Below are 24,961 nucleotides of genomic sequence, written 5' to 3' on the forward strand. Positions count from 1 at the left end.
GGTGATATATCAAACATTCGTCCGCCATTTTGTAATTTCTTGGCAGGTGAGGCATCGAAGGCACAGACCTAGTCGGCATTCAGGCACGATTGAAAATTATATAAAAATATTTTAAACAGCTGTTAAATTAATCAAATTAAATAATTTTAAACATAAACAAAAATGTTAAATTATAAACGTTAGTATTTTAAAAGTAAAACCCATTTATGCTACTCGGTTTGTATGAATAAGTGACATAATTAAAAAAGAAGCTATAACTCCCTAGGGAGCTATAGATTTTTCTTCACAATCCATAACTCCCACGGGAACAAAATAGGCCTTTGTCCTTCAGCACACCTGCATGAAATAAGATCTTTTTCGAGCAAGTGTGATGAAAATAACGTGTTATGGCAACAGGAGCTGCGCAACAGCTGCGAGCCGACCATGTTCTCCCTGGAGCAGCTTCTCCTGAACGGCAGCGCCGACTCCTCGGCCCCTCACCAGGTGTGCTCCGTGCTGGCCACGCTGCTCAGCGCCGAGCTGGAGCACCGCCGCGCCCTCGACCACAAGGGGCTCAAGGTAACGCGCCCGTGTTGCACAGAATACGTGCCCTGTCTGAGAAAACTAAGTGTATATAGATTCAATCCGCACGGTGGGACCAGCTTGTGGGAGGCCGATGGGATGAAATCACTGTCACAGTCACTGATGGGTTCGAAGGACCAAAAGATGTACGGGTCGTACATCTGAGCTGATATGATTCTTGATGGTTGATTGTGGTCTTGATGGAAACACTGATTTTGGTATATGCATTTATTGATAACCAAGGTATATGAGTACTAGCTAGGAGCACGTATAAACGTAAACTAATTCATAAATCGATGTATGGCGTAATCGCAAATACAGCAATTATTATAAAGTCATTATATTTAATTTAAACGCTGACGCGAGAAATGTGCGATGCTTGCATTGTACACAGGCCGTCCCCACATTATGGGACATCGAGGGAAACCTTAAATATAAGACATAGGACATTTTGCTAAAAGTTGACTTTTTTTTTTTTTTATTTTTTTTTATACTACGTCGGTGGCAAACAAGCATACGGCCTGCCTGATGGTAAGCAGTCTCCGTAGCCTATGTACACCTGCAACTCCAGAGGAGTTACATGCGCGTTGCCGACCCTAACCCCACCCCCCTCGTTGAGCTCTGGCAACCTTACTCACCGGCAGGAACACAACACTATAAGTAGGGTCAAGTGTTATTTGGCTGCGGTTTTCTGTAAAGTGGAGGTACTTCCCCAGTTGGGCTCTGCTCTAGATCTGGAATGACATCTGCTGTGCTGTGCCCTACCACACAAGGCGAGATGACATTCACATTGCCCATACCTCTCTTTTGGACGTAGTTTAAGGACATACCCGGGTCCAAGGACATACCCGGGTCCATTTTTTACCGACTTCAAAAAAGGAGGATTAAGAGATGATTGAATTAATTATTGATTCTTTATTCCGACATTTTATTTGCAGGTGCAAGAACGTCCCCCATCGTCGGCGCCGCTCAACACGTCGTACTTCCGCGCGTGGAACACTCGCGACCAAGACGAGTGCGAGTACTGCCGCTCCACCCTGTTCCTGTCCAAGGTTAGACATCACTAAACGTAGCTCGCAGTATCACACCCCGCCACCACCGGTCACGTATTCCGCGGCCTTATAGCCATGCACTTATAATCATTTTCTCAACTTCCGCGCGTACAAGAACACTCGTCTTGTTAACACATTACGTAACTATGTCGAAAGTTTAAAGGGCCATATGTACTGTAAAACGTTGTACGATACATGTGCGAATTTCCTATTTTTCGCCCTTGTATCGTAATGTACAGTCGCCATCAGATATATCGGAGCGGCCGAGGTGCTCAAAATATCTGAACACGCCCTTTTAACGCCTTGATAATAGACGTGTGTTCAGATATTTGGCTGTTATTTAGGTTAGTGAATATTTCATAGAAAGTTTATAATATGCGTGTAGATAAAATAGTGTATGTAACTGTACATAATTAGGCATTAAAACACTCGTGTGATCTCACTTCGTTCGTTTCTTAAACCCACACTCGTGTATTTTAATGCCTTTTATTATGTAGCAGTCACATAAACTACTATTACAACCCTTTAACTTTTCGACATAGCTACATAATGTGGTAATTTACGCACTAGTGCGGAAAAGTAGCAGCATGTGTACTGTAATAGTACATTGTGCAACGAGGGGGGTGAAATTTTGGACACGAGGGTGATAATCTAAAACTAGTGCGAAAATTACCATATTACGCTAGGGAGTTATAGCTTTTTCTTCACAATCCATAACTCCCGCGGGAACAAAACAGGCCTTTGTCCTTCAGCACACCTGCATGAAATAAGATCTTTTTCGAGCAAGTGTGATGAAAATAACTATTATTGTACAGGTGACCGGGCTCACGGGCCGCAAGTCCGCCGTGTGCCCCGAGCACGCGCTCCGCCTGCTGGAGACCAGGAAGCACAAGAACGTGGATCTGCACACGCTCGAGTTCCTCTCGTCGTTCACCACGCCCGCGCTCGAGGAGATGCTGGAGCGGCTCGACGCGCGCACCGCCGGCGACCAGAGCGCCCACGCGGACCCCGAGTAGAGGTCAGTCATATTCACATTTATTTTACGAGGGGGGTGGGGTTAGGGTCGGCAACGCGCATGTAACTCCTCTGGAGTTGCAGGTGTACATAGGCCACGGAGACTGCTTACCATCAGGAAGGCCGTATGCTTGTTTGCCACCGACGTAGTATTAAAAAAAAAGCATACATTGTCATTTTTTTTTTTAATATTATAGGACATTATTACACAAATTCCGAAAAACTCATTGGTACGAGCCAGGATTTGAACCCGCGACCTTCGGATTGAAAGTCGGACGTCATATCCACTCGGCCACCACCGCTTCCTTATGTACGAAATATCATTTTTAGATAGTATTTATAAATATTTATATATTATATATTATATATATCGTTGTCTAAGTACCCTCAACACAAGCCTTATTGAGCGTACTGTAGGACTTAGTCAATTTGTGTAATAATGTCCTATAATATTTATTTATTTCATATTTACCACTAGCTTTTCGGTGAAGGAAAACGTCGTGAGGAAACCTGCATACATCTGCGAAGAAATTCAAAGGTGTATGTGAAGTCCCCAATCCGCATTGGGCTAGCGTGGGGACTATAGCCCGAGCCCTCTCGCACATGAGAGGAGGCCTGTGCCCAGCAGTGGGACGTATATAGGCTGAATTATTATTATTTTATTAACATAAAACAATAAATTGTGCCTAATAATAGCACAGGTAAGGAGTAAATAATAAAAATCTGCAGAAATAAGAAATAAAATATCAATATTAATTCATGTCAAAAATTCATTGGTTTTTTAAAGCTATTCAGTCAGAAGTCCAGTTACGGAAAAGTAGACCTTCTGGATTAAGAAAGATTTCAATTTTGAGACAAATCCGAGATAGCTAGGTGTGTTTTTTATACATGTTATGTAACCCTCTTCAATTCTCAGTCTAAAGTGAAGTCATTAGTAATAGGCTGAATCAACTTTTTTTGTTTTGTTATTCTGTCCCGTTGTCCAAGGGACAACAGTGGCACAGTTTGTTTGAAGAGACGTTGTATGCCGTTCTATTAACATGCTTAGTAGGGCCCCATTATGGACATTGGTTATAACGACCACAAAAACGCAAGTTTAATACATTTAAGTACCATAGAATCAGTATTTCAATGAACTTTTGTCCCCTGGACAACTAATCGTAACCATGGCAACGAGTGACGCTAAAAAGTTGATTCTCCCAATAGTACATTGTGCAACGAGAGGGGTAAGTGAAATTTTGTACGAACTAATTCGATAATATCGAGCCTTTTCTAAAAACCCCAAATTAGGTTGCGTTGTTTTATCACAGAGTTCCTATGTCCACCTCTTGTCTCCATCATCAGATCAGCTCGACGGTACCATAATATTGCATTGTCACCCGAGTTACATATGTATGCAAAATTTCAGCTTCATCGGAAACCGGGAAGTGGATCAAATTTAACTTGCAAGATTTGTTTACAGACAACGGTCAGGTGAAAGTAAATAAAAGCTTGTTAAAATTATGTCTATTTAAAAAAATTGCGATATTTTCTTTTAGACGAAACCAGTGCATCCACTCAAAATGCCTCAGGAGCACACTGCAGCCGTCGACAGGAACGGCCGGAGCCCCTTCACTGATGTTTCCAGGCCGATTAGGGCTTACGATTCCGGGATCCCGCGCATTTAGTCCCGCTTGTTGTGGGATTCCGATCCCGCGGGATTCGGGATGTAGTTTGTATCGTCAGCCTCCCATCTTACAAGCCGGGAGATAACGTTGCCATTTTTTTAAACTGCGCACCGCATAAGGTACCTACGCCAAAGGGTACTTAAACTGGCCTACTTCCAAAATGGTTTGCTATTGTGAAATCAGTCAAACAAGTTCGTTAATAGAAAAAAGCGCGGATTTCAAGTTGTCTATGGGACAATATCATTTCGCGCATACATTTTTTAAATATGCCGCTTTGTTCTACTGACAGAAATTGCTTGACAGACCATAAGTGTGAATTGCGTCCGTATTCGCTAGTGTCATAGACAAAACTACAAGTTCATGTAAAATATAAGCAAAATAAAAACGGGCCTTATTTGGAGCAGGTACCTTATTTTTGATGATTTTAACAAACGTGCGTTTGAAGAATATTTAGAAAATAATACTTTTTGTTTAAATGAAATGAATTCGGTTTTCATTTATAATGTTATTTTGTATAAGAGGGGTCCTCCATTAATAACACCACACGAGGGGGAGGGAGGGGTACAAAAATGTGACATGTGGGGGGACATACCTTATTTTTGATGATTTTAACAAACGCGCGTTTTGTATATTTAGAAAATAATATTTTTTGTTTAAATTAAATGAATTTGGTTTTCTTTTATAATGTTATTTTGTATAAGAGGGGTCCTCCATTAATAACATCACACGAGGGGGAGGGAGGGGTACAAAAATGTGACATGGGGGGCATACCTTATTTTTGATGATTTTTGATTTTAACAAACGTGCGTTTGAAGAATATTTAGAGAATAATATTTTTTGTTTAAATTAAATGAATTTAGTTTTCATTTATAATGTTATTTTGTAAAAGAGGGGTCCTCCATTAATAACATCACACGAGGGGGACGGAGGGGTACAAAAATGTGACATGTGACATGGGGGGAGTGAACAGCTTTGTGACGTCACTTAACTTCACATATAAACAAAAATTGTACAGCTAAATAACCAGTTTTTGCAACGATATATAGTTTTATTGCGTGACTTATATATATAAAAAAATATTTTTTTATTAAAATAATACTTCATTCTAATTGCTTATTTCAGTTATTTCGTTAATAACAAGTTTAAAAAAATGTGACGACACCAGGGGGGAGGGTTGCCTAATGTGACCAGGTGTAACAAGGAGGCAAAAATTCATGCGATGTAATAAACTGATGACCCCAGACGTGTAAGAAAAAAAAACAAAAATAATGATACAAATTGTATGGCATCGTACTTGTGGGCCAGCTTCGTATATGGCGGGGTTTAACACTAACCCCCTTATTCATAAACGTGTACTAAAGTTACGATGCCGCTGATCATCGTTTGCCCCTTTCCGACGTATAGGTATGATGGAAAGGGACAAACGATGATCAGCGGCATCGTAACTTTAGTACACGTTGATGAATAAGGGGGTTCATGAATAAAAGGAGTTCATAAAATGAACCGGGGGCTTTACGTCCAAAGCTTTAAAAGGGATAGTAATAGTGCAATTTGCCGCCAGGGGCAGCACTAGCACATACCGTAAACCATAGAGTAACATACACTACCATCACAAAGTTTAATACCAAACACGGAATATGCATATTTGCATTTTTAATTTAATTTTTTTTTTTTTACGAAAATTCTACTTTGCAGTAGGTACCTACAATCCGAAAAATAAAGCGTTAAACGATTTATTAATCAGAATTTATTAAAAAAGACATAAGGTAGAAGTACTAGTGCTCGACACTGCACTAGTCACCGACATGGGCACTTTATTTCATGGAAATATAGGTTAAATTTGAACAACGAAGATTTTTCTGTATTCGATCTTAATCCTTGTCACTTTGACATAAAGTGCCCAAGTCGAGTACTAGTGCAGCGTCGAGCACTAGTACTTCTACCTTATATATATAATAATAAAAAAAAAATCATAGTTCCTCATCGAAAAATCCTCGACGCTTTTCCACTACAGAGTAATCATTTATGATACTAATAAGCTCCAAGGGTAAGGGTGAGGTTAAGGGTTTGTCCAATGGCTAAGGTCACCCTGTATACTATGCATTAAACAGTTTATAGACAAGTTTTCACAGATCATTCGTTACAAATAAATATGAAATTCATGTATTACGGCGGTTGATTTACAGTTTGTGCTAGTGGCGCCTACGCAGAATTTTGCGTAATATTACCTATTCCGCGAAATCTACTTTTTTTCAATGTTGTAAATGTGTAACATTAAGTTAATTTAAGTTTAGTAATGTAAAACGTAAGATAGCGAAAAACATGAACCATAGCGTAACAAGGGTCGTCAGTACTGAACTATCTACAGTGGACTGTACATACATAGTTCAGTACGTGGGTAATACTGAAAGTTTCTGGAATGAGCCATTTAGAGGTCACGCAATGAAAATGTTGAAAATATAACTTGTTTGGAAATTGTATATTTTTAGATACAATTTGTTCGGTGATGATTTGTATTTTTGGAATACTGTTTGAAAATTATATGTCAGGGATTCTTTAAGGATTAAAAAAAAGATTTCAGGAGCTTTCAGTATGACCTAAGTACAAGTGATTACAATCACGTCTAAAAATATCGATACGTATAAAGTGCCAATAATAGTATAGACGAACTTGTTGGCCATATATTAAGGTAGTGTATACATATATTTGGCACTTTGTCCGTATCGTTATTTTGAGACGTGACTGTACAGATATTAACACATTCAGTGCTAGCGCAAGCCGATAAGGTAATAATATCTTTAGGTATTTAAATAAAAGTAAACAAAATCTACCCTCAAATGGCTCCTCAAGCCAGTAGAGGGTAGATGAAAACATTACATGATCAAATAATGTAGGTTAAAGTCAGATCGTTCAGTCACAGATCCAGGCGTTTTTGTATTTGGTTGGTTAACCAATAAATGCTATAACTACCCGAAAATGTATAAATGATTTGTTTAATTTTATTTAAATACCTAAAGATACAGAGTTATAGCGAAAAACGCCTGCGAACAGAGAACCCGCCTAGCGCGTCGTTGGAAGTGAATGTGTTAAAAACGATTACATAATAATATTAATTATGAATAACCCACCATTAATATACCTCGTTTTTTTTTGCATTAGAAAAAGGATAAACAATCTTGACGTGCCTTTTTAATAAAAAAAAACGTTTAAAAAAAATACCTAGTCTTCTTGTTGTGCCATGTCATCATCTCACGTCGGCGACCATCTCTCGGAATTTACTTATATATACTTATGAAACCAAATTAATGTAAATGATAATAAAATATATATAAGTAAATGTTTCGACGACCGGTCTGGCCTAGTGGGTAGTGACCCTGCCTACGAAGCTGATGGTCCCGGGTTCAAATCCTGGTAAGGGCATTTATTCATGTAATGAGCATGGATATTTGTTCCTGAGTCATGGGTGTTTTCTATGTATTTAAGTATTTATGTCCTATAATATTTATTTATTTATTATTTATTTATTTATTTACATAATGGATATATACCGAGGTGTTACTATAATTAGGTTAAATCTAAAATAGGCCCTTGAGGCATTGTGCAATCAAGGTATTAAATATCAACACGGACAAAGTAACAAAAATATGTACACACTACCTTAATGTATTGGCATTAAGGTCGTGTATTGAATGTAGTTTTAAGTTGCCGTTGTTGCCCATAAAGTCGTGCATACATATTTTTGGCACTTTGTCAGTGTCGATATTTAATACCTTGACTTAACCAATGATGCTGGCGGCGTTTCCATCTGCATATAAATTGTTACATACTTCATGTAAATTATTTTTCAAGTTTTTTTTTAAAGACACGTCAGGATTGTTTACTTTCAATGCTAAAAGGCGGGGTCTAGTCACGTCTGAACGCCACGATCGAAGTGCCAAAAATATGTATACACGACTTTATGGTCCGTATATTAGGGTAGTGTATACATATTTATGGCACTTTGTCCAAATCGATATTTTCAGAAGTGACCGTACCTATAGTATATGTAATTATGTTTAAGAATGTTGTTTCAGTTGCAGCTGTTGCAAATGTTCAACTGTAGGTTAAGTTATTTCACTAAAGATGGTCAAAGACTGAATTAAAAAAAAAAGTAGATTTAATATAACATTCGGCCATTTGATAGTCGTAAATGTATCGTAGAATATATTATATAAAATTAATAACGTTTTTGTAAGTAGTCGTGAGTACATAATTAAGGAAGTACATTATATTGATTACTAAAATTCATCCCAAATGATAATCAAATAAAGAGAGGAAGTCCAATTAGGGCTTGTTTCACAATGTCCAATAAAATCCTGAATAAGCTACTTGCCACTTATCTGACGAATAAAGTCAATTTTGGCGTTTCACAATAAAGATATGATAAAGAAAGAACATTGTGAAACATGCCCTTAGACTAGAAAATCACAGAATCAGAGATTGAAGTTGTACAGCAAACCGATTATAAAACAACTTTAAATCATATCTTACTTAACTTTACTTATTCAGTTCAAGGAAATATAAACCATATTCCATTGAAACAGTGTTTCATTTGTTTTGTTTCGTTCAATTTTCAAACAAAATAAAATCATCTGTATAGGGACCGTGCGCGTTGGAGGGTCTGCCATCTTGTGGCCTGAATCGGAACAATAAACATGTAAATTTACACGTCACGTGTTTTGTTGTGCATGGTAGGTTCTGCCATCTTGTGGGCTTCATTGGAACAATAAACATCACATTTATGCCTCGCGCCAAAAATCTGACGGCTCCTGTGCTGCCTCCTATAGTTAATGCACGCTCCCTATTCCCTGCACTATAGGTTAAATAATCAGTGGCACAATTTGGATTTTCTATTTGAATGGCTGGGCCAAGCGAGCGAATGTAAACTTTACTTCGATCAATCAATTTTTCGTGTTATGGCTCCATCAAGGTGTTGATGGTTCTACCAATGTCGAGGTTGGATAAGACACGGCTAGTATATGAATTACGGAAGGTGGAGATAAGGAACGAAATCTCCATGTACCAAAAAGTGTCATCAAAAAGTTTTAAATAGGTGGCGCTACAATACCTAGAGTACTTGAACAAAAAAATCAAATCATAGCGCAATTCACTGTCAATAACTCCTAGGTTCTTAGCTACTCTATCGCTACTCTGGAGAGATTTAGAACTATTATTTATAGCTGACAGCTGGACACTTTTGCAACAGTTCTACCATAAGAGATGTCACTCCTCTTAATTCCACACTCCATAATATGAATCTTATCATATTACGGTCATAGACAGTGTTCGGTGGAGTATTAAACTTTCAAGTGTGAAGGTTACTTTGACAGCGTCCGCCATAACACCTATACATAGGTGTCCTTGGCGCTGTGGGCACGACTAGTGACGACGATTGTAGGTGTTCTTGGCGATCAAAAAAAAGCCCGGTAACGATTTTAGAGCAAAATGTTTATGGTTCCGATTCAGACCACAAGATGGCAGACCCTCCAACGCGCACGGTCCCTATGCTGTATGTATAAGTTACTCTATGGTTTACGATAGGGGCTAGTGCTGCACTCTGGCGGCAGAACATGGCAGTAATACTCCCTATAGATAGATAGGGACAAAAACAAATATTGTTTATCACAAAATATTTAATTCTAAAATACTCTGATACAAGTCGGACATCTATACAACCGTAAACATAAGTATATCGCAGGCTGGTACAGTCGGCAACAAATATATTTTGACGTGTTGATATTGTCAGACCAAGCTAAGATGACAGCGAATTTGATAGCCCAGACGGTGCAAGTTGTAATTTCATAGAAGTTTGACGTTTAAAATAACACTTGCACCTTGTGCTATCAAAATCACTGCCAAGTGCCAACTTAGCTTGGTCTGACTATTGATCCCTTGAAAAAATACATTATTGAATTTAGTTTATTTTATTAGTCATCAAAACATGTCGGTAGCTAAAATGAAGTATGATTGTTTCTAAGTTTGAATTCAAATAATATAAGTATACCTACACATCAATCGCCAACTGTAATCCGTGAAATTATTTACAAATACATTTATTCGTACACAGTATATATTAAATAATTACAGTAATAAATTATTACACACCATCAGATCATCTTACGTCATGTCTGCCCGTTCATGGCACATTTTCATACAAATTGTTTTTTCATATATATTCAAAATAAGCACGTGACTTGTACTACTCACGAGTCGATTTAATTAATATTACTTTGTACCACACGTGGAAGTGTCAAATGATATAATAAAATAAGAAAAAAAAAAATAACGTAATTAATAGAAACGGTAAGCATTGTAACTTTGCCCATCTTTATCTTAATACAGATAAAAAGTATCGTATTTCTGTATAATTCAACTTTGGTGAAAATTGAAGTTTAAAGAAAAAGGTGCGTTGTTCATGGAATGGAATGTACCTAAAATTATTTTATTATTAAATTCGACAAAGCTGATGTTGACTTTATCACCGGAAATATATCAAAATACTAAAACTAAAAGTATATTGATAGGGTAGAGTCGAATCAAGCAAATTCTGTAATGGCATAGTGTGGAAATGTCAACATTTATGTCAAATTTCTATGAAAGTATGACGTTTATAATGACGCCCTCACTTTGTTCAGTTAGCTTAGACGGAGTCTAGTTTTGTACCTGGGCAAAGTTAACAAAATATGATAATTACAAATACAGGTAGCTTATTAAAGAGCGAAACACGATGATTAACTTCAATCTAGTCTTACAGAACTTAACCTACAATATGTACAGTGGAGAATAACTGCTTACTGACTAAACTAGTGTAAATGAGAAAAATAATATGAACTAATAAACAATAAGAACAGATCAAGGTAATCATAGTCGTAGCGTTTAATATAAACTTTCACTAAATACAAAGGGATACTAATGGCCTCTCCAAACGTCACAGATAATCGCATGCGATTTGCAATACTTTGCTGCATTTGGCAGAACGATTTCTGAATCCGTTGCTCGATCCTTCTTTTATATATTATATAGGAGCGATGGTAATCGATCACTGCCGCCTATGGACACCCGTAACACGGGTCGTGCGTTGTCGGAATTTAAGATTGGAAGAGTCGTATCTATGGAAGGTGGAGGTAAGGAATGAAATCTCCATGTACCAAAAAGTGTTATCAAAATACTTTAAATAGGTGGCGCTACAATACCTAGAATACTGGAAACAATAATAAAATCATAGACAGCGCACTTCACTCCGTCAATAACGCCTAGGTTCTTAGCTACTCCAGCGCTACTCTGGAGAGATTTGGAACTATTATTTATAGCTGACAGCTGGACACTTTTGCAACAGTTCTACCATAAGAGATTTCACTCCTTTTAATTTCACACTCCATAGTCGTATCGGTCCGGCATACCGCAAGCGACAGTTCATTCCACAGTTTAGTAGTGTGAGGTAGGAAGTTTCTGGAGAAAGGCACAGTTGAGGACTGGAACTAAGTGGTGAAGATACTGAAGATGGAAATGTCGCGAATCTTGTAAAGCATAAATGTGATATAGTCTTATTTGCTGATGACACCTCACTAATTTTCAAAGTTGACAGGAAACTGAGCGATTATAGCCAAGTCAATGAAACTTTGGAAGAGGTACTAGAATGGTTCACAGTAAATAACTTACTTCTTAATGCGAAAAAGACGAAATGTGTCAAATTTTCGCTGCTCGCTGCGAGAAAAGCTGAAACTATCATCACAATGGCGAAACGCTGGACCTCGTAGAGAGTATGGTTTTTCTGGGCCTTACTTTTCATTTGTTTTTTTTTATTTTATTATTATGAAAAGGTAAGCATTTGACCACAATCTCACCTGATGGAAAGTGCCGATGCAGTCTAGGATGGAACACTTCTAACCTGCAATGGGCCCCTTTCTGCAGTAAGAATCTGGTAGTACCCTGACATGAAATGGAGACGGCTCGCCTAGTTTATTTAATCTTTCTTTCTTGATCTTTTTTGATCTTACTCAGCTAGCAATTATCTTATTTCGCATGCCATTCGTTGCAACGTCTGTAGAAGCTTTTTAATAATAGTAGTGTAATATTTTGAAGTCACAAATGTTACATAATATAATGTATTATTTTTGCTTTGTATCTTACTTTCATAATGTATGATGCTGTATAGCGCTATATACTTCAGCATTCAAACTAGAGCAGCTGTAAATATTATTCACTACTTACATGCGTCTTAGTACTTATTCCTTTGTTTTTTTACTAAAATAATAGCTAGTAATTAATAGATCTCAACTGCATGTGTCTATAAACGATTACATATAATTAAATCTATTATATATTCAACTACTAAAGAGAAAATCATTATTAAGTAGATTTCATAAGTGAAGTAAAATACCAATAGTTTGTGTCATTCACGAAGACGCACAGATTTGTCAAATCTAACCTTTAACAACATGATTATACTAGTCAAGGCGCGCGTCTTCGTGAATGACACTATGTATACTACAGCAGTAGGGCTAAGATGGTCGGCTCTTTATCATTTGTCACCATGCCTGTCACGTTCTAACAGGTATGGAAGTGCGAAAGTGATGCATGACATGACAGGTGATAAAAATGTGACCATAATACCGCTGCTGCAGCGGTATCATGGTCGTGTTTTTTTCACTTGTCATATCATGCGTCACTTTCGCACTTACTTATTTGTTAGAGCGTGACAGGTATGGTGACAAATGATAGACAGCCGTCCATCTTAGCCCTGCAGCGGTATTATGGTCACATTTTTATCACCTGTCATGTCATGCATCACTTTCGCACTTCCATACCTGTTAGAACGTGACAGGCATGGTGACAAATGATAAAGAGCCGACCATCTTAGCCCTACTGTACTATGAATTATGACAGTTGAAATGTATAAAAATGACAGTCTCATATCTTACTTCGTTGTATACGTCATGAAATCATTTATTGATAATTATATTATAGAAAGTATTGTTCGTTAAATCCCTTATATTAATGTTTAAACATAATTAACAAATAACAATTGTTTAAATAGCTATTTGGTTCAGTACTAGACTCTGTACAAAGCATCAACTGTTTAATAAATAATGCAGCTATATATAAGTATATAATGAAATCTATAATAATAATTAATAATCTTTCAACGAACGGTCTCATAGCGAAGAGTCTCGACCAACACCTTGAGAGACTCTCGCTAGGTGGTTGGATCAAGGGTCAGATGCAGAAGGCGGTGATCTTGGACCCGGCGCGGATAGTCCGTCGGTTCCTCTCTCTGCGGCCCTGACCACCGGCAGCTTGGGCCCTGCCCCGCTGCTGGCGGCACACTAGGTTAGGTTTTTTATAATGTGTTTATATATATTTTGTATTGTTTTGTAAGTGTTTTTATATTTTACTTTTATATTCATATTATAAATGACCTCGCCTAAGACCAAAAATAAATAAAGGGATTAATAATCTCAATTCCCTTTTCAGAAATCAGAAATAATTTCATTTATTCGTGATAAACTATGACATACAAAAGTATAACAACATAACACAAGAAAAAAACATAGAAGAAATAAAAAGTTTACCACGAAATGGTCCCGCCTCAGCATAAATGCTAACTCAAAAGTCAGCGCTGATCTTCCGGCGAGACCATTAATCAATTTTCAAATAATCATTCACTCAAAACAGCTCCAGGTTAAGAGAAAAATATATGAAAATAATTATAATAATATACACTGTAAGGTAGAAGTACTAGTGCTCGACGCTGCACTAGTCGCCGACACTTTATTTCATGGAAATATAGGTTAAATTTGAACAACGAAGATTTTTCTGTATTCGAACTTAATCCTTGTCACTTTGACATAAAGTGCCCATGTCGAGTACTAGTGCAGCGTCGAGCACTAGTACTTCTACCTTAATATGAGTCAAATACGAATACATAAATAGCCAATTATTGAATTCTATTAAATATATAGAGTCATAATTGTGGATTCGTTACGAAGTGAAAGGACAGTCAAGAGTGACATGCTTGCATGTCACAGTGTGTCTTGAAAACGTGATCAATTTTTCAGAGTAGAAAACATATTTAACAAAAAGTAAATAATGATTCATATTTTTCTCAACTGGGCCAGTTGCCAGGTGTGGACAAAGCTGATAGTCTTCACGGTATTTCATGGATTTTATCATAGACTATATTTATTTCTAATTACGTACTTTACAAGTTTACAGTGTGCTATAATAGACTGTATCTTTAGGTGGTAAAATAAATGTAAACAATGTGGTTTTATCATTTTCGGGTACTTGGAACATTTATCAGTTAACCAACCAAATAGAAAACTGCCTGGATCTGTTTCATCGTTCTGGCTTTTACCTATTTCATTTACTCGTGTAATGTTTTCGTCTACCCTCAAATGGCTCAATATTCGATCTCGTTTTAGGTTCTTTACTAGGGCGAAGTAATAGCAAATATTGCAAAACTAAATTGCTATCAATTAATCAAATCATCCCGATACCTTCCTATTAATAAAATACCACGATTACAGCAGCTTCGTTGTTACGTCGAGTAAAATATATAGGTATCGTAGTAAAACTTCTGTAAGTATTGGCACATCGAGTTTAATTGACTTTAAGAATTTTCTTGCCTAATAAAATACCTAATTGTAGTTTGTTTATATTATTTTAAATACCTAAAGATACAGACTATAGTGCTAGTTAATTATCCGAAATATAAAGAATACAAATTAGCTCTGCTTTAGTTAATTCTATTCTATTATGGTTATTAGCGCCATCTATCCCGCTAACTCGGAATCACCTGAGTCGATTCAGTTAGAAGCTTGAACCATACTGTTCTACCTTAGGGGTGGCCAGGGGGCGTCATAAGCCTTCAGTAAATGCATATAGGTACTTACTTGGAAAAATTCGACTTATGCCGCCGTGACCCCGGTGGCCGAATAGCTCAGGCACCTGCCGCGATAGCAGAGGACGCTGGTTCGATTCCAGCCTGGGGCACTGGAGGCCTTGGACTTTTTCTTAGTATATGACATTAATTTCAGTTTATAATTCTATTTCGCTTGGTAGATGTGCCGTTCTGATGAGTAATAAAAAAAAACAAATAAAGTTACGAAAATGTCTACAGGAAAAACCGTTACTTAAATAGATATGTATACATATATAGGTACGACGACGAGACGACTACTTTTTTGCTACCTACACGAAGCTGTACTATGTAATTATTAACAGACGAGCTTTGTACAAAGTCGTGTCATCCTACTTTTCGTCACACTGCGCTTTGTTAACCTGATATTTTATTTTATCCGGCCAACAAAGGACTTCAGACATTTAATACCTACGTTCATCATCTACAATCTAACGCCATTTCGACCCAATGGAAGCAATATTTAAATTACGGTGTCTAACAACCATTTCAGTCATAGTTTAGGTGAATAATTTCAACCTCGCATTTCACTGAGTGTTATAACAACGTCTAACTTTGCACTTGGTGGAATGTAGATACTTAAGTGACCGGGCAAAGTTGCGTTAAATTAAATCATAGTTAAAAAACAACTGTATTTATTTTACATGCAAATTGCGCCCTTCGTATTTTCTTGAGGTCCAGTACGTTCTTCTTCTCTCCCTCTCACTGAGCGAGATGGTTGTGCGCGCTCGGGACCGCGGATACCATGTTTATGAATTTTAATTTTTTTGTATGTTTTAATGATATTAAAAAAAGTAATCATTAAGTGATCAAACATGATATTAACGATCTTTTTCAAGCAATTTCCATATTTTTTAGCTTTTATGGAAAATTTGTTATACATTTTTAAAGTGTTTATGTTCGTGATTTTTTTCTGTCGAGCGTAAATCAGAAACTGATCATTCTATCTTCAGTCAATCTAAAAAAGCTGTATGAGTACTGCATATTAATGAAAATAACATATACACTGCAAAATTTGACTGTTTTATGCACAACACACTAGCGGAAAACGTCAGACTGAAATGATTTTTACAACAGCTAGTTAATACCTAGGCTTATGATTGTGCTGTGGACGATGCGGCGAATGCCAATCCGGATGCCTCGGCTGGCGGTGATGGTGGTGATGATGATGTCTCCTCTTGTCCCTCGGGGCTGGGTAGACGTCTGACACGACAAGTTCCGACCCGTCTTTCGGCGCTTCCCTGTCGTGTCTTCTACCTTTAGCGCCGGTTGCTTCGTGGAGCTCCTCCCAAGCTTGCCTGTAGTACCTGTTCAGGCCCGAACGAGACTCCGAGGACGAGGAGTCGAGGGAGGCGACTGTGTTGCAGTCGGGGGACACGTGGTGGCGGTAGCGTTTGCCGTCGTGGTGCTTTCTGCAAGGAGAAGTGTGGATTAGAAGGGGAAGGATTGGTTTTAAGACATGACTGCGGATGCTCCGTTTTGGCCAGAATACGTTTGTATGTGACAGGGTCGTTATATTTATATTGTGTGTTAATTATACGTACTGTCTCATTATTTAACTCACCTCATTTCTGTAAAAGCTAATCATAATCATTTGTTTGTTGCATCCATGGTAGATTCTTTTTTGTAATTTGAACATGGCGGTATTGTAGCATCCAAAGTCACATAATAAAACCTTAGATTTTTAAGTATTTTATGAGAACAAAAGATGTGCGATTAAACAACAGTATCTAACAAGAATCAGTAAGTTTTTGTGAAATATTCTTTTAAGGAATAAAACAGAACGAAACGTTGCTACGATGCGAAGTTTGGTGTAGGTAGATCATTCGAAACGTTTGTGCGATACATGGTGTTTCTAAAAAGAACGCAGAAGTGTCAAAAATGTGCGTAATCGTATGTATGTACAAATGAAATACGTGTTGTAAATCCGTGGCTAGATACCATGTGCTTTTTGTGATTTTCCTTTGCGTATTTTGTGTTGCGGTGAGCTATAAAACGTGTAGTATTTCCAAGATGGCGTGTGAGCGGTGCTAGTCTGTGCGTGTGCAGTGGATGACATGATGGCTTTTGTATTTGTAAAAGCGCTGTTGTTTCAAGTGACCGCCAATGCACAGATTACCTAGTCCGAACGCACGACATCGTTTCTATTTTTTATCATATCGACTGCGATAAATTTATAGATTATGCTTGAATTCCTACGTCAGCGCTTCCCTGCACTAATAGTAAATATCGATGCCTTGCTACTGGTAATTAGATAACTCTTATAGTTAAAAACGATTTCTTTACCTTTTTCTTTACATTGGGAGTGCTTCTGTTTGTCAAAATCAGCCACCATGTCAACCCTACACACTGTAAACCTAGCGAAAGGCACGTCGTTGATTCAAGCGACGCAACGGCGACAAAAGAGCGACATAAAACTTTCTTTCTGCTGGGCAAAATTGGCCTCTATCACGGTAGTCAAAGTGGCATTTTATCACTTGCCGTGTCGTCGCTGAGTTGCCGAAAATGGCGACGGGCCGAATTCCACGGTAACTTATGAATCACCAAAGCTATTGAATAAATTTTAGGTAAAGTAAAGGTACTAAAATTTGCTGTATTTGTATTGAAGACTTGTCTTTTCAGTTTTTTCCTTGTGTTAGCTAGATGAGTACTGAAGTATTTTTAACAACATATGTATTACACTAATAGGGCATACTTTTAAAATAACATGTTGCGACAAATTTTCAAATGTTTACCTACTGTCGTATCATATTTTCTTAATTTTGACATCTACAATGATATTTTCACACTTTATCATTGGAAACACTTGGTTTGACTATGCACGAAAATTTTAAAATGATAGCAATGATCCATAAGCTACCGATTAACCACAACTTGACTAGGCGTGTCACGCGACTCCCAGCTATAGCTACTGGCGTATGAACGTGTGGTGGGCGTTTACTGTCCTAGATAAAGACACAAATGCTTAATGACAACTACATTTAATAAATTTAATTACATCAGGTCTACAGATCATATTGGATACCTTTCCAAGTTGGGCAAAGTCAAGCAAAATGGGCAAAGACGAGGAATTTGTAAATATATTTTTGGGATAATATTTATTTGGGACTAATTTAAAAATAAAATAAAAACATGTACACACTGATGCGGCAATCAGAGAAATAAATAATTCTGCTAAATACTTCACACGATTATAGGAATATGTAGCTTTTTCCAAAGACGTAAACGCAACCATCATACGCTAAATAGGTCATATTATTTAAGCATCGACAAAGGAATACAAAGACGCGTACTAAGTTTAAGTTCCGTAACAGAAAGTTTTGATTCCTTTGGTAAGACGATTCCTCACTTTTCCCGTACTTTAACATCTTTAGTAGTTATGAGAAAAGAGTTAGTGATTGTAGAAGATTTTTTAAATTTTAGAAAAAAATGTTGCTTCGAATCTGACAGTTGATGTAGATGGCGCTGTCCAGCTACGTAATATGCCGTCACTCAGGTGGTCAAAGTTGCCGTTTGACAATCCAGTAACCACAAAACATAATATCGACATTATTCATTGACTTATTTGAAAATTTTATCTTTACGGAGCGTTTTCGCACATTCTGCTCCGATATTGGACGGCGTATTGATCAAAGAGGAAGTCAGCTGGTTGAGAGTACTTCATAACATCAAAGCCGTTTTATTATTTTTGAGATTTACCTAAATAATTGTTATATAATTAAATGAACATACAAAAGCACATATTTTACTTTCCCATATTCATAATTTGACACCCGACAGAGGGTCGATTATAAAAACGTTCTAAGTAAGAGATTTTTAACTGTCATCTGTCAAACTCTGACAAGATTTTTCTTAGACTTAACTTTCACCCAAATGCCACGGAACGCACGTTCCGTGCGTCAACGCTCAACGCTAACGTTGACGTAAACGTTACGTGGCCAAGGCGTTACAATCATTAACTCTCTGAGACCCCGCCACGCCAGTAGCTCAGTATGTACCTCTACAGCGGGTTGCTGAACCGTCCTGCGCGCACATGGCGGTGCGCACGCGCAAACTCTCTCCGCCCAACCTGCTGGTCGGGGAACGGGAGCGCCAGCAGCGAGCACCAACGCGGCGCCGGCGCCGCTGTTCGTCGCGCGCCGCCGCTAACCAATGGCCGACGTAGTTAAGGTATATGTCGCTAAATGGTGTTGTTTTATAACTATTTGCTAAGTCACCGATAACCAGTGAGGAATGTATACGGTAGTTATTGTCGCAAATTATAAGTGACAAGTTCTGGTTTTAGATTACTGGGTGGTTAGGTAGGTATAAAAGCGGGATTCCGTTAGTTTGCTGCGCTGCGGCACAAGCATATTCAATACAAAATGCTTGTGCTGCACACTGGTGGAATCATGCCTAAACACTGTAATCCGCAACGGTCAAAGACATATCTTCGGTAGCGCTAAAATCAGTAGGTAAGCACACACACATAGAATTATGCTATTGATTTTAAAACGAAATACGGAATTCATATCTATGATATACTTATTTGTCACCTAGCGAAATTATCGCATTTAATATATTAGGCGTCCCATATGAAAAATACCAAACTAAATGTATGACTCGCTCAATCTCGTATGATACCTATAATGATATACCTATTTCTCACAATTTGTGGGAATGCGTCGTTAGATGGCATTATGTGGTTATGTGGTGGTACGTCTCCTACGTTTGAGAAGTTATACTGTAGTATTATAATTCATATTAACCTGGTGGGCAAAGTTATAATATTAATATCGTCAGAATAAATTCATCAAAAATATTATTCATCGACACAACGCCTCGAGTCTCATTGTATTTATGACGGCGGTCCAGAAAGTCAATCAATGATGATCGTTTTAATAAGTACGGGCAATGTTAAAAGGACATTATAATAAATAAGTAATGCCATCTATATGAATAGAACATAACTACAATTTTATTATTTCTCTCAGTTGTTGGTGAAATTTGCGACGCCTATCTTATAGATCTAGCGAATGTATAATGCGAGTATACGATTTAATGTCTATAGTAGGTAAGTAGCTATTTAAATTCCTTCAGTTTAAATACAGAAAAAAAAGTCCCAATTATTAGACGGGCTGATCGTCACCAACAGAAGCGTAAGAAACAAAAAGATAAGGAAATCGTAAAAGGTGTTTTAAAAGTTCATTTTAAGATATAGTAAATTACTTGAAATCTTATGCCTTTCGTCTGCACAGTATATACAGAGTATATATGTCTTTAGATTATGAAGACGAGTCAGGAAGGAAATGAGTGAATTGTCAGATCATTGAGGCGTTCTTGCATCCCGCTAGTCTCACGATGAAATCTCACATGATACTTTCTGAAAATGCTAGTAGTAGCTTCAATTTTCTAAAGCTGACATTGTACTTTTTTATTCATATCGTATGAAGACGAGGCAGGAAGGAAATGAGTGAGTTGTCAGATCATTGAGGCGTTCTTGCATCCCGCTAGTCTCACGATGAAATCTCACATGATACTTTCTGAAAATGCTAGTAGTAGCTTCAATTTTCTAAAGCTGACATTGTACTTTTTTATTCATATTGTATGAAGACGAGGCAGGAAGGAAATGAGTGAGTTGTCAGATCATTGAGGCGTTCTTGCATCCCGCTAGTCTCACAATGAAATCTCACATGATACTTTCTGAAAATGCTAGTAGTAGGTTCAATTTTCTAAAGCTGACATTGTACTTTTTTATTCATATCGTATGAAGACGAGTCAGGAAGGAAATGAGTGAATTGTCAGATCATTGAGGCGTTCTTGCATCCCGCTAGTCTCACAATGAAACCTCACATGATACTTTTGGAAAATGCTAGTAGTAGGTTCAATTTTCTAAAGCTGACATTGTACTTTTTTATTCATATCGTATGAAGACGAGGCAGGAAGGAAATTAGTGAATTGTCAGATCATTGAGGCGTTCTTGCATCCCGCTAGTCTCACAATGAAATCTCACATGATACTTTCGGAAAATGCTAGTAGTAGGTTCAATTTTCTAAAGCTGACATTGTAATTTTTTATTCATATTGTATTCGTTTTTAGTTAGGAATTTTATCTTACATTGATTGTAATATTGTATTTCTTGACATTATATAACAAATTTTGCTGGGTCACCCAGTAATATACAGTATAGGAAACGTGCATGAACTGTAGGAGGCAGCACAGGAGCCGTCAGATTTTTGGCGCGAGGCGTAAATGTGATGTTTATTGTTCCGATGTAGCCCACAAGATGGCAGAACCTACTATGCACAAGAAAACACGTGACGTGTACATGTACATGTTTATGGTTCCGATTCCGACCACAATATGACAGACCCTCCAACGCGCACGGTCCCTATGGAACAGAACGAAAGGCAAAGAAAGAGACCCATTAATGTTTGAGTCATACTGAGTAACTTTTGCTATGGAATAAACCCTGAAATCGCAATGTTCTTTTTTTATATGTTCCCCTCCTAACTTACAACTTTTCGCTCTTACAGTATACAAAAGCAATACTTCATTCTATAATTCAATTACAAGAATGTGTCGCCAATATAATGACCTACTAGCCGGTGATCATTGCCGGTGATTTTGACCCCCACATTGCTAGGTTTAAGAAATGCTTGGCCGACATCCTTCTCTCCTCTCACTGACAGATGACATCAGCTTTGACTTGGGTTTGTCTCATTTGCGATGTTAAATCTTAATAATGTAAAGTAAACTCTGTTATAGTGTAATGTTTAGATAGTTATTTTATTTGTTGATATGGTGTTCAATCATTTGTAACATTTGCGCTTACTTGTAAAGCATGCTGTGTGCATGCTGTCTGTGTTGTTTTGGATCTCGTGCTAGATTCCAAGCCACGATATGCAATTTCCCATTTACCCAATAAAGTTAAATAAAATAACTAGTCCAAACAAATTTACGGAGTCCTCAAATGTGTTCCAAGCATTTCCCTCTATTCCTAATCACTAGATATACTCGTACCTTACTGCCCGGTCTGTTTATGATTATGAGATAGTGTTATTTTTAATTATTATATTTTTCATTACGGCGATCTTTTTGTGAATTAATGCTATTTAGATACATTGTAACATTTGTAAAATACCATGCAATTTTCAACAAAAATAAAATTGATCTAATCTAATCTGATTATAGGTATTTTATGTTCAACTTAGTGTGGGTACAAAACACTTTGCCACGTTGCACTCACCACGCCGTAACCGATAAAATATCTAAACACCGAATCGGTATTCTAGCCTTGTTGGTTGGTAGTGACGCTGCCTATGCCTATTTTTATGCTATTGCTTTCGCTTTGGTCGTACACAGAATTAGATTTACTACCAAAAGTTACGAATATTGATGAAACTCATGCTCACATTTTTGGTACAAACCTACATCTACAGAAACAAGTATTAAGTAATTATACCAGTAACTTAATTTTTGTTTTTCTGTGTGTGTAACTATAACGTAAGTGTGTACATATTTTTTCCAACACTGACAAATATCTACTAGAATAACATACATTTATTTACTATATTTAACTAGCGACATTTCCCGGCTTCGCACGGGTTACACAAACAAATTATACACCTAAACCTTCCTCATGAATCACTCTATTGATTGGTGAAAACTGCATGAAAATCCGTGCAATAGTTTTCGAATTTATCGCGAACATACATACACACAGACAGACGCGGCAGGGGACTAATTATGTTTTTTCTATCACTTATTTACCACTGTAGAGATTGAATCACAAAGCTCTACATAAATAGTTTTTTTTTTATATTATGTATATATACTAATTCTATATTAAAAATACTGGTGGAGTGAAAGTCAATACCATGATCATCGCTGGCCTTTCACATGAATAATATGATCGTTTAAGCAATTCATAATAAAACAATATAATAAATATTTCTTGCTCCGGGTTTCGGAATTCAGGTCATGTTCTCGCTTCTTTTACAGGTGGAGCCACTCATTTCAAACTGTGATTCAACCTCTACAACATACAGTTCGAAATCAACTCACGCCGACTCCGTTGAAACTCACCTCCGCACCAATATGACGATGGTAGTGATGATCGCTACGAGGAAGACGATCGCGCCGAACGCGCCGAGCGCGACCACGGCGCCGAGGTTGAGGCGCGCGCCGACAGTCTCCCGCCGTTCGCCGTCCACTGATTGGGGCACGTTGACACGAGGGGTTTGCTCGGCGCGGATGTTGTTACCGCTGCCGAGAATCTGAGGAGACGTTACAGGTGTTTCATAAAAATAAATTCAATGACATGATTAAGATTCAAAATTAAAAGATTTACTTATTTATATTTTTTTTAATACCTTTTTAAGATAATATTCTGCAAAAAAAAATCATATGTCAACGAAATTGTTTTTTTTTACGGGGTAGGCCTTTGTGTGGAAGGTTGGCTGACTTGAAACACCCCATGGAAAAATAGTATTTTATACAATCGGGATATAATGAAGAGCTTTCAGTCAACCGACGAAGCTTTCAGCCAACTGAGTGTACGAGATTGAAAAGCTTGATTATATGATTATTGTAAACAATACTAAAATTACCTAACGTAATACTTACTGTATATAGGAAAACAAACATACAGCTAAAATACGCGAGCAGCCATAATACCTTTATACACGCCCGGCGGGCTGGTTAACGACACCTTCTCGTAACTCATGAGGGCCTGGTACTTACTCCTTACTAAATTCAATTTTTGAACAGTTTTTTTTTCTCGATTTTGGCCACAGTAGCCTGTAGAGACTAACATAAAATGAAAAGCGGTCTTCGTAATCTATGGATATTGCTTTTTTAAGGGTTCCACATACGCGTTCTAACCTATGAAGCAATAGTTGTTACTATAGAACTTAAAATACATAATGATTTGAGCTATCGTTTTGTTTCGTCCTATCTACCGCGGCGACACGTGATTGGTCAAATTCATTATAGTTGACTACAACGTTTGCTTATGAATATTATAGTTGAGTCAGGAACCCATAGTGAAAACTATATTTCAGTTTGGTATACGAAGTCTTAATTCAACCATTACAGTAGACGAACAGAAAAATAAAAATTTGGCGACAAAAACATTTTTTTTTTCTTTTTCCTAATCAGAACACAATACCGAGGGCCTACCGCGATCACCGAAGTGCGCAAATTGCGGGCGTCTTTCTCTGTCACTCTAATAACGCCTTAATTGTGAACGGATCCCCAATATTTTTGTTACAGTCGAGGTCATAAATATGTAGGTATACATTTTACACCTTATTGCAATAGATTAAGGTGAAAAAATTTATACATATTTATGAACTCGACTGTACACCTTGTGTACTTACTTGGTTCTCCCTAGGATGACTGGCCACAATAATATGTGGCACATGGCTGGTTGGCGACTCCTGCGCGTCCGTGACCCTCGTTTCATATCTCGTGGTCGGCCGTTCCGTGGTCTTTGGGCGGGGACGGCGTGTCTCCGGCGTGACGAACGGAGTCGGCGCGGGGCGCGGCGTGGAGCGCGGCCGCGTCGGCGGCGCGCGCGACGTGACGCGGGTGGTGGGGGCGGCGGTGGTGGGGGGAGGGAGCGTTGTGGTGGTCGTTGTTGAGCGCTCCTCGGCTGTGGGATGAATAATAACACAAATATTACGGACGTATTGTTTTGAGGATAAATGTTGGTTTTTAGGGTG

General features: G+C 37.8%; 2 protein-coding genes across 4 annotated transcripts in view; one reads left to right on the plus strand and one right to left on the minus strand.

Moving 5' to 3' along the window:
• Nucleotides 1-198: 198 nt before the first annotated feature.
• On the plus strand, nucleotides 199-23,322 carry LOC133526392 (uncharacterized). 2 transcript variants are annotated; one of them, XM_061863016.1, is made up of 4 exons: nucleotides 199-558; nucleotides 1,500-1,613; nucleotides 2,429-2,631; nucleotides 23,238-23,322. In XM_061863016.1, the coding sequence occupies exons 1-3, from the start codon at nucleotides 424-426 to the stop codon at nucleotides 2,627-2,629; spliced, it is 450 nt and encodes a 149-aa protein (XP_061719000.1). In that variant the 5' UTR covers nucleotides 199-423; the 3' UTR covers nucleotides 2,630-2,631; nucleotides 23,238-23,322. The 2 variants fall into 2 exon arrangements, with proteins under 2 accessions (XP_061719000.1, XP_061718991.1); XM_061863007.1 differs by lacking the exon at nucleotides 23,238-23,322 and adding an exon at nucleotides 4,166-8,874 and having other exon boundaries at nucleotides 200-558.
• LOC133526104 (seizure protein 6 homolog) overlaps nucleotides 15,949-24,961 on the minus strand; it is a 118,811-nt gene continuing 109,798 nt past the window's right edge. For both annotated transcript variants that reach the window (XM_061862572.1, XM_061862581.1), the window contains 3 exons: nucleotides 24,617-24,891; nucleotides 23,322-23,512; nucleotides 15,949-16,666 (listed from right to left, as the gene is read on the minus strand). In XM_061862572.1, the coding sequence (XP_061718556.1) occupies nucleotides 16,336-16,666; nucleotides 23,322-23,512; nucleotides 24,617-24,891 (797 nt within the window). In that variant the 3' untranslated portion in view covers nucleotides 15,949-16,335. The remainder of the gene's footprint in view (nucleotides 16,667-23,321; nucleotides 23,513-24,616; nucleotides 24,892-24,961) is intronic.

This window comes from Cydia pomonella, chromosome 1, assembly GCF_033807575.1.
Source record: "Cydia pomonella isolate Wapato2018A chromosome 1, ilCydPomo1, whole genome shotgun sequence".
In the NCBI taxonomy this organism is placed as follows: domain Eukaryota; kingdom Metazoa; phylum Arthropoda; class Insecta; order Lepidoptera; family Tortricidae; genus Cydia; species Cydia pomonella.

What these genes read in the sequence shown, in the direction of transcription:
- LOC133526392 (XM_061863016.1), top strand. Translation starts at nt 424, where the DNA reads ATGTTCTCCCTGGAGCAGCTTCTCCTGAACGGCAGCGCCGACTCCTCG. An exon ending in TCGACCACAAGGGGCTCAAG is followed by an intron (nt 559 to 1,499) that starts GTAACGCGCCCG and finishes TTTTATTTGCAG; the next exon opens with GTGCAAGAACGTCCCCCATC. An exon ending in CCACCCTGTTCCTGTCCAAG is followed by an intron (nt 1,614 to 2,428) that starts GTTAGACATCAC and finishes ATTATTGTACAG; the next exon opens with GTGACCGGGCTCACGGGCCG.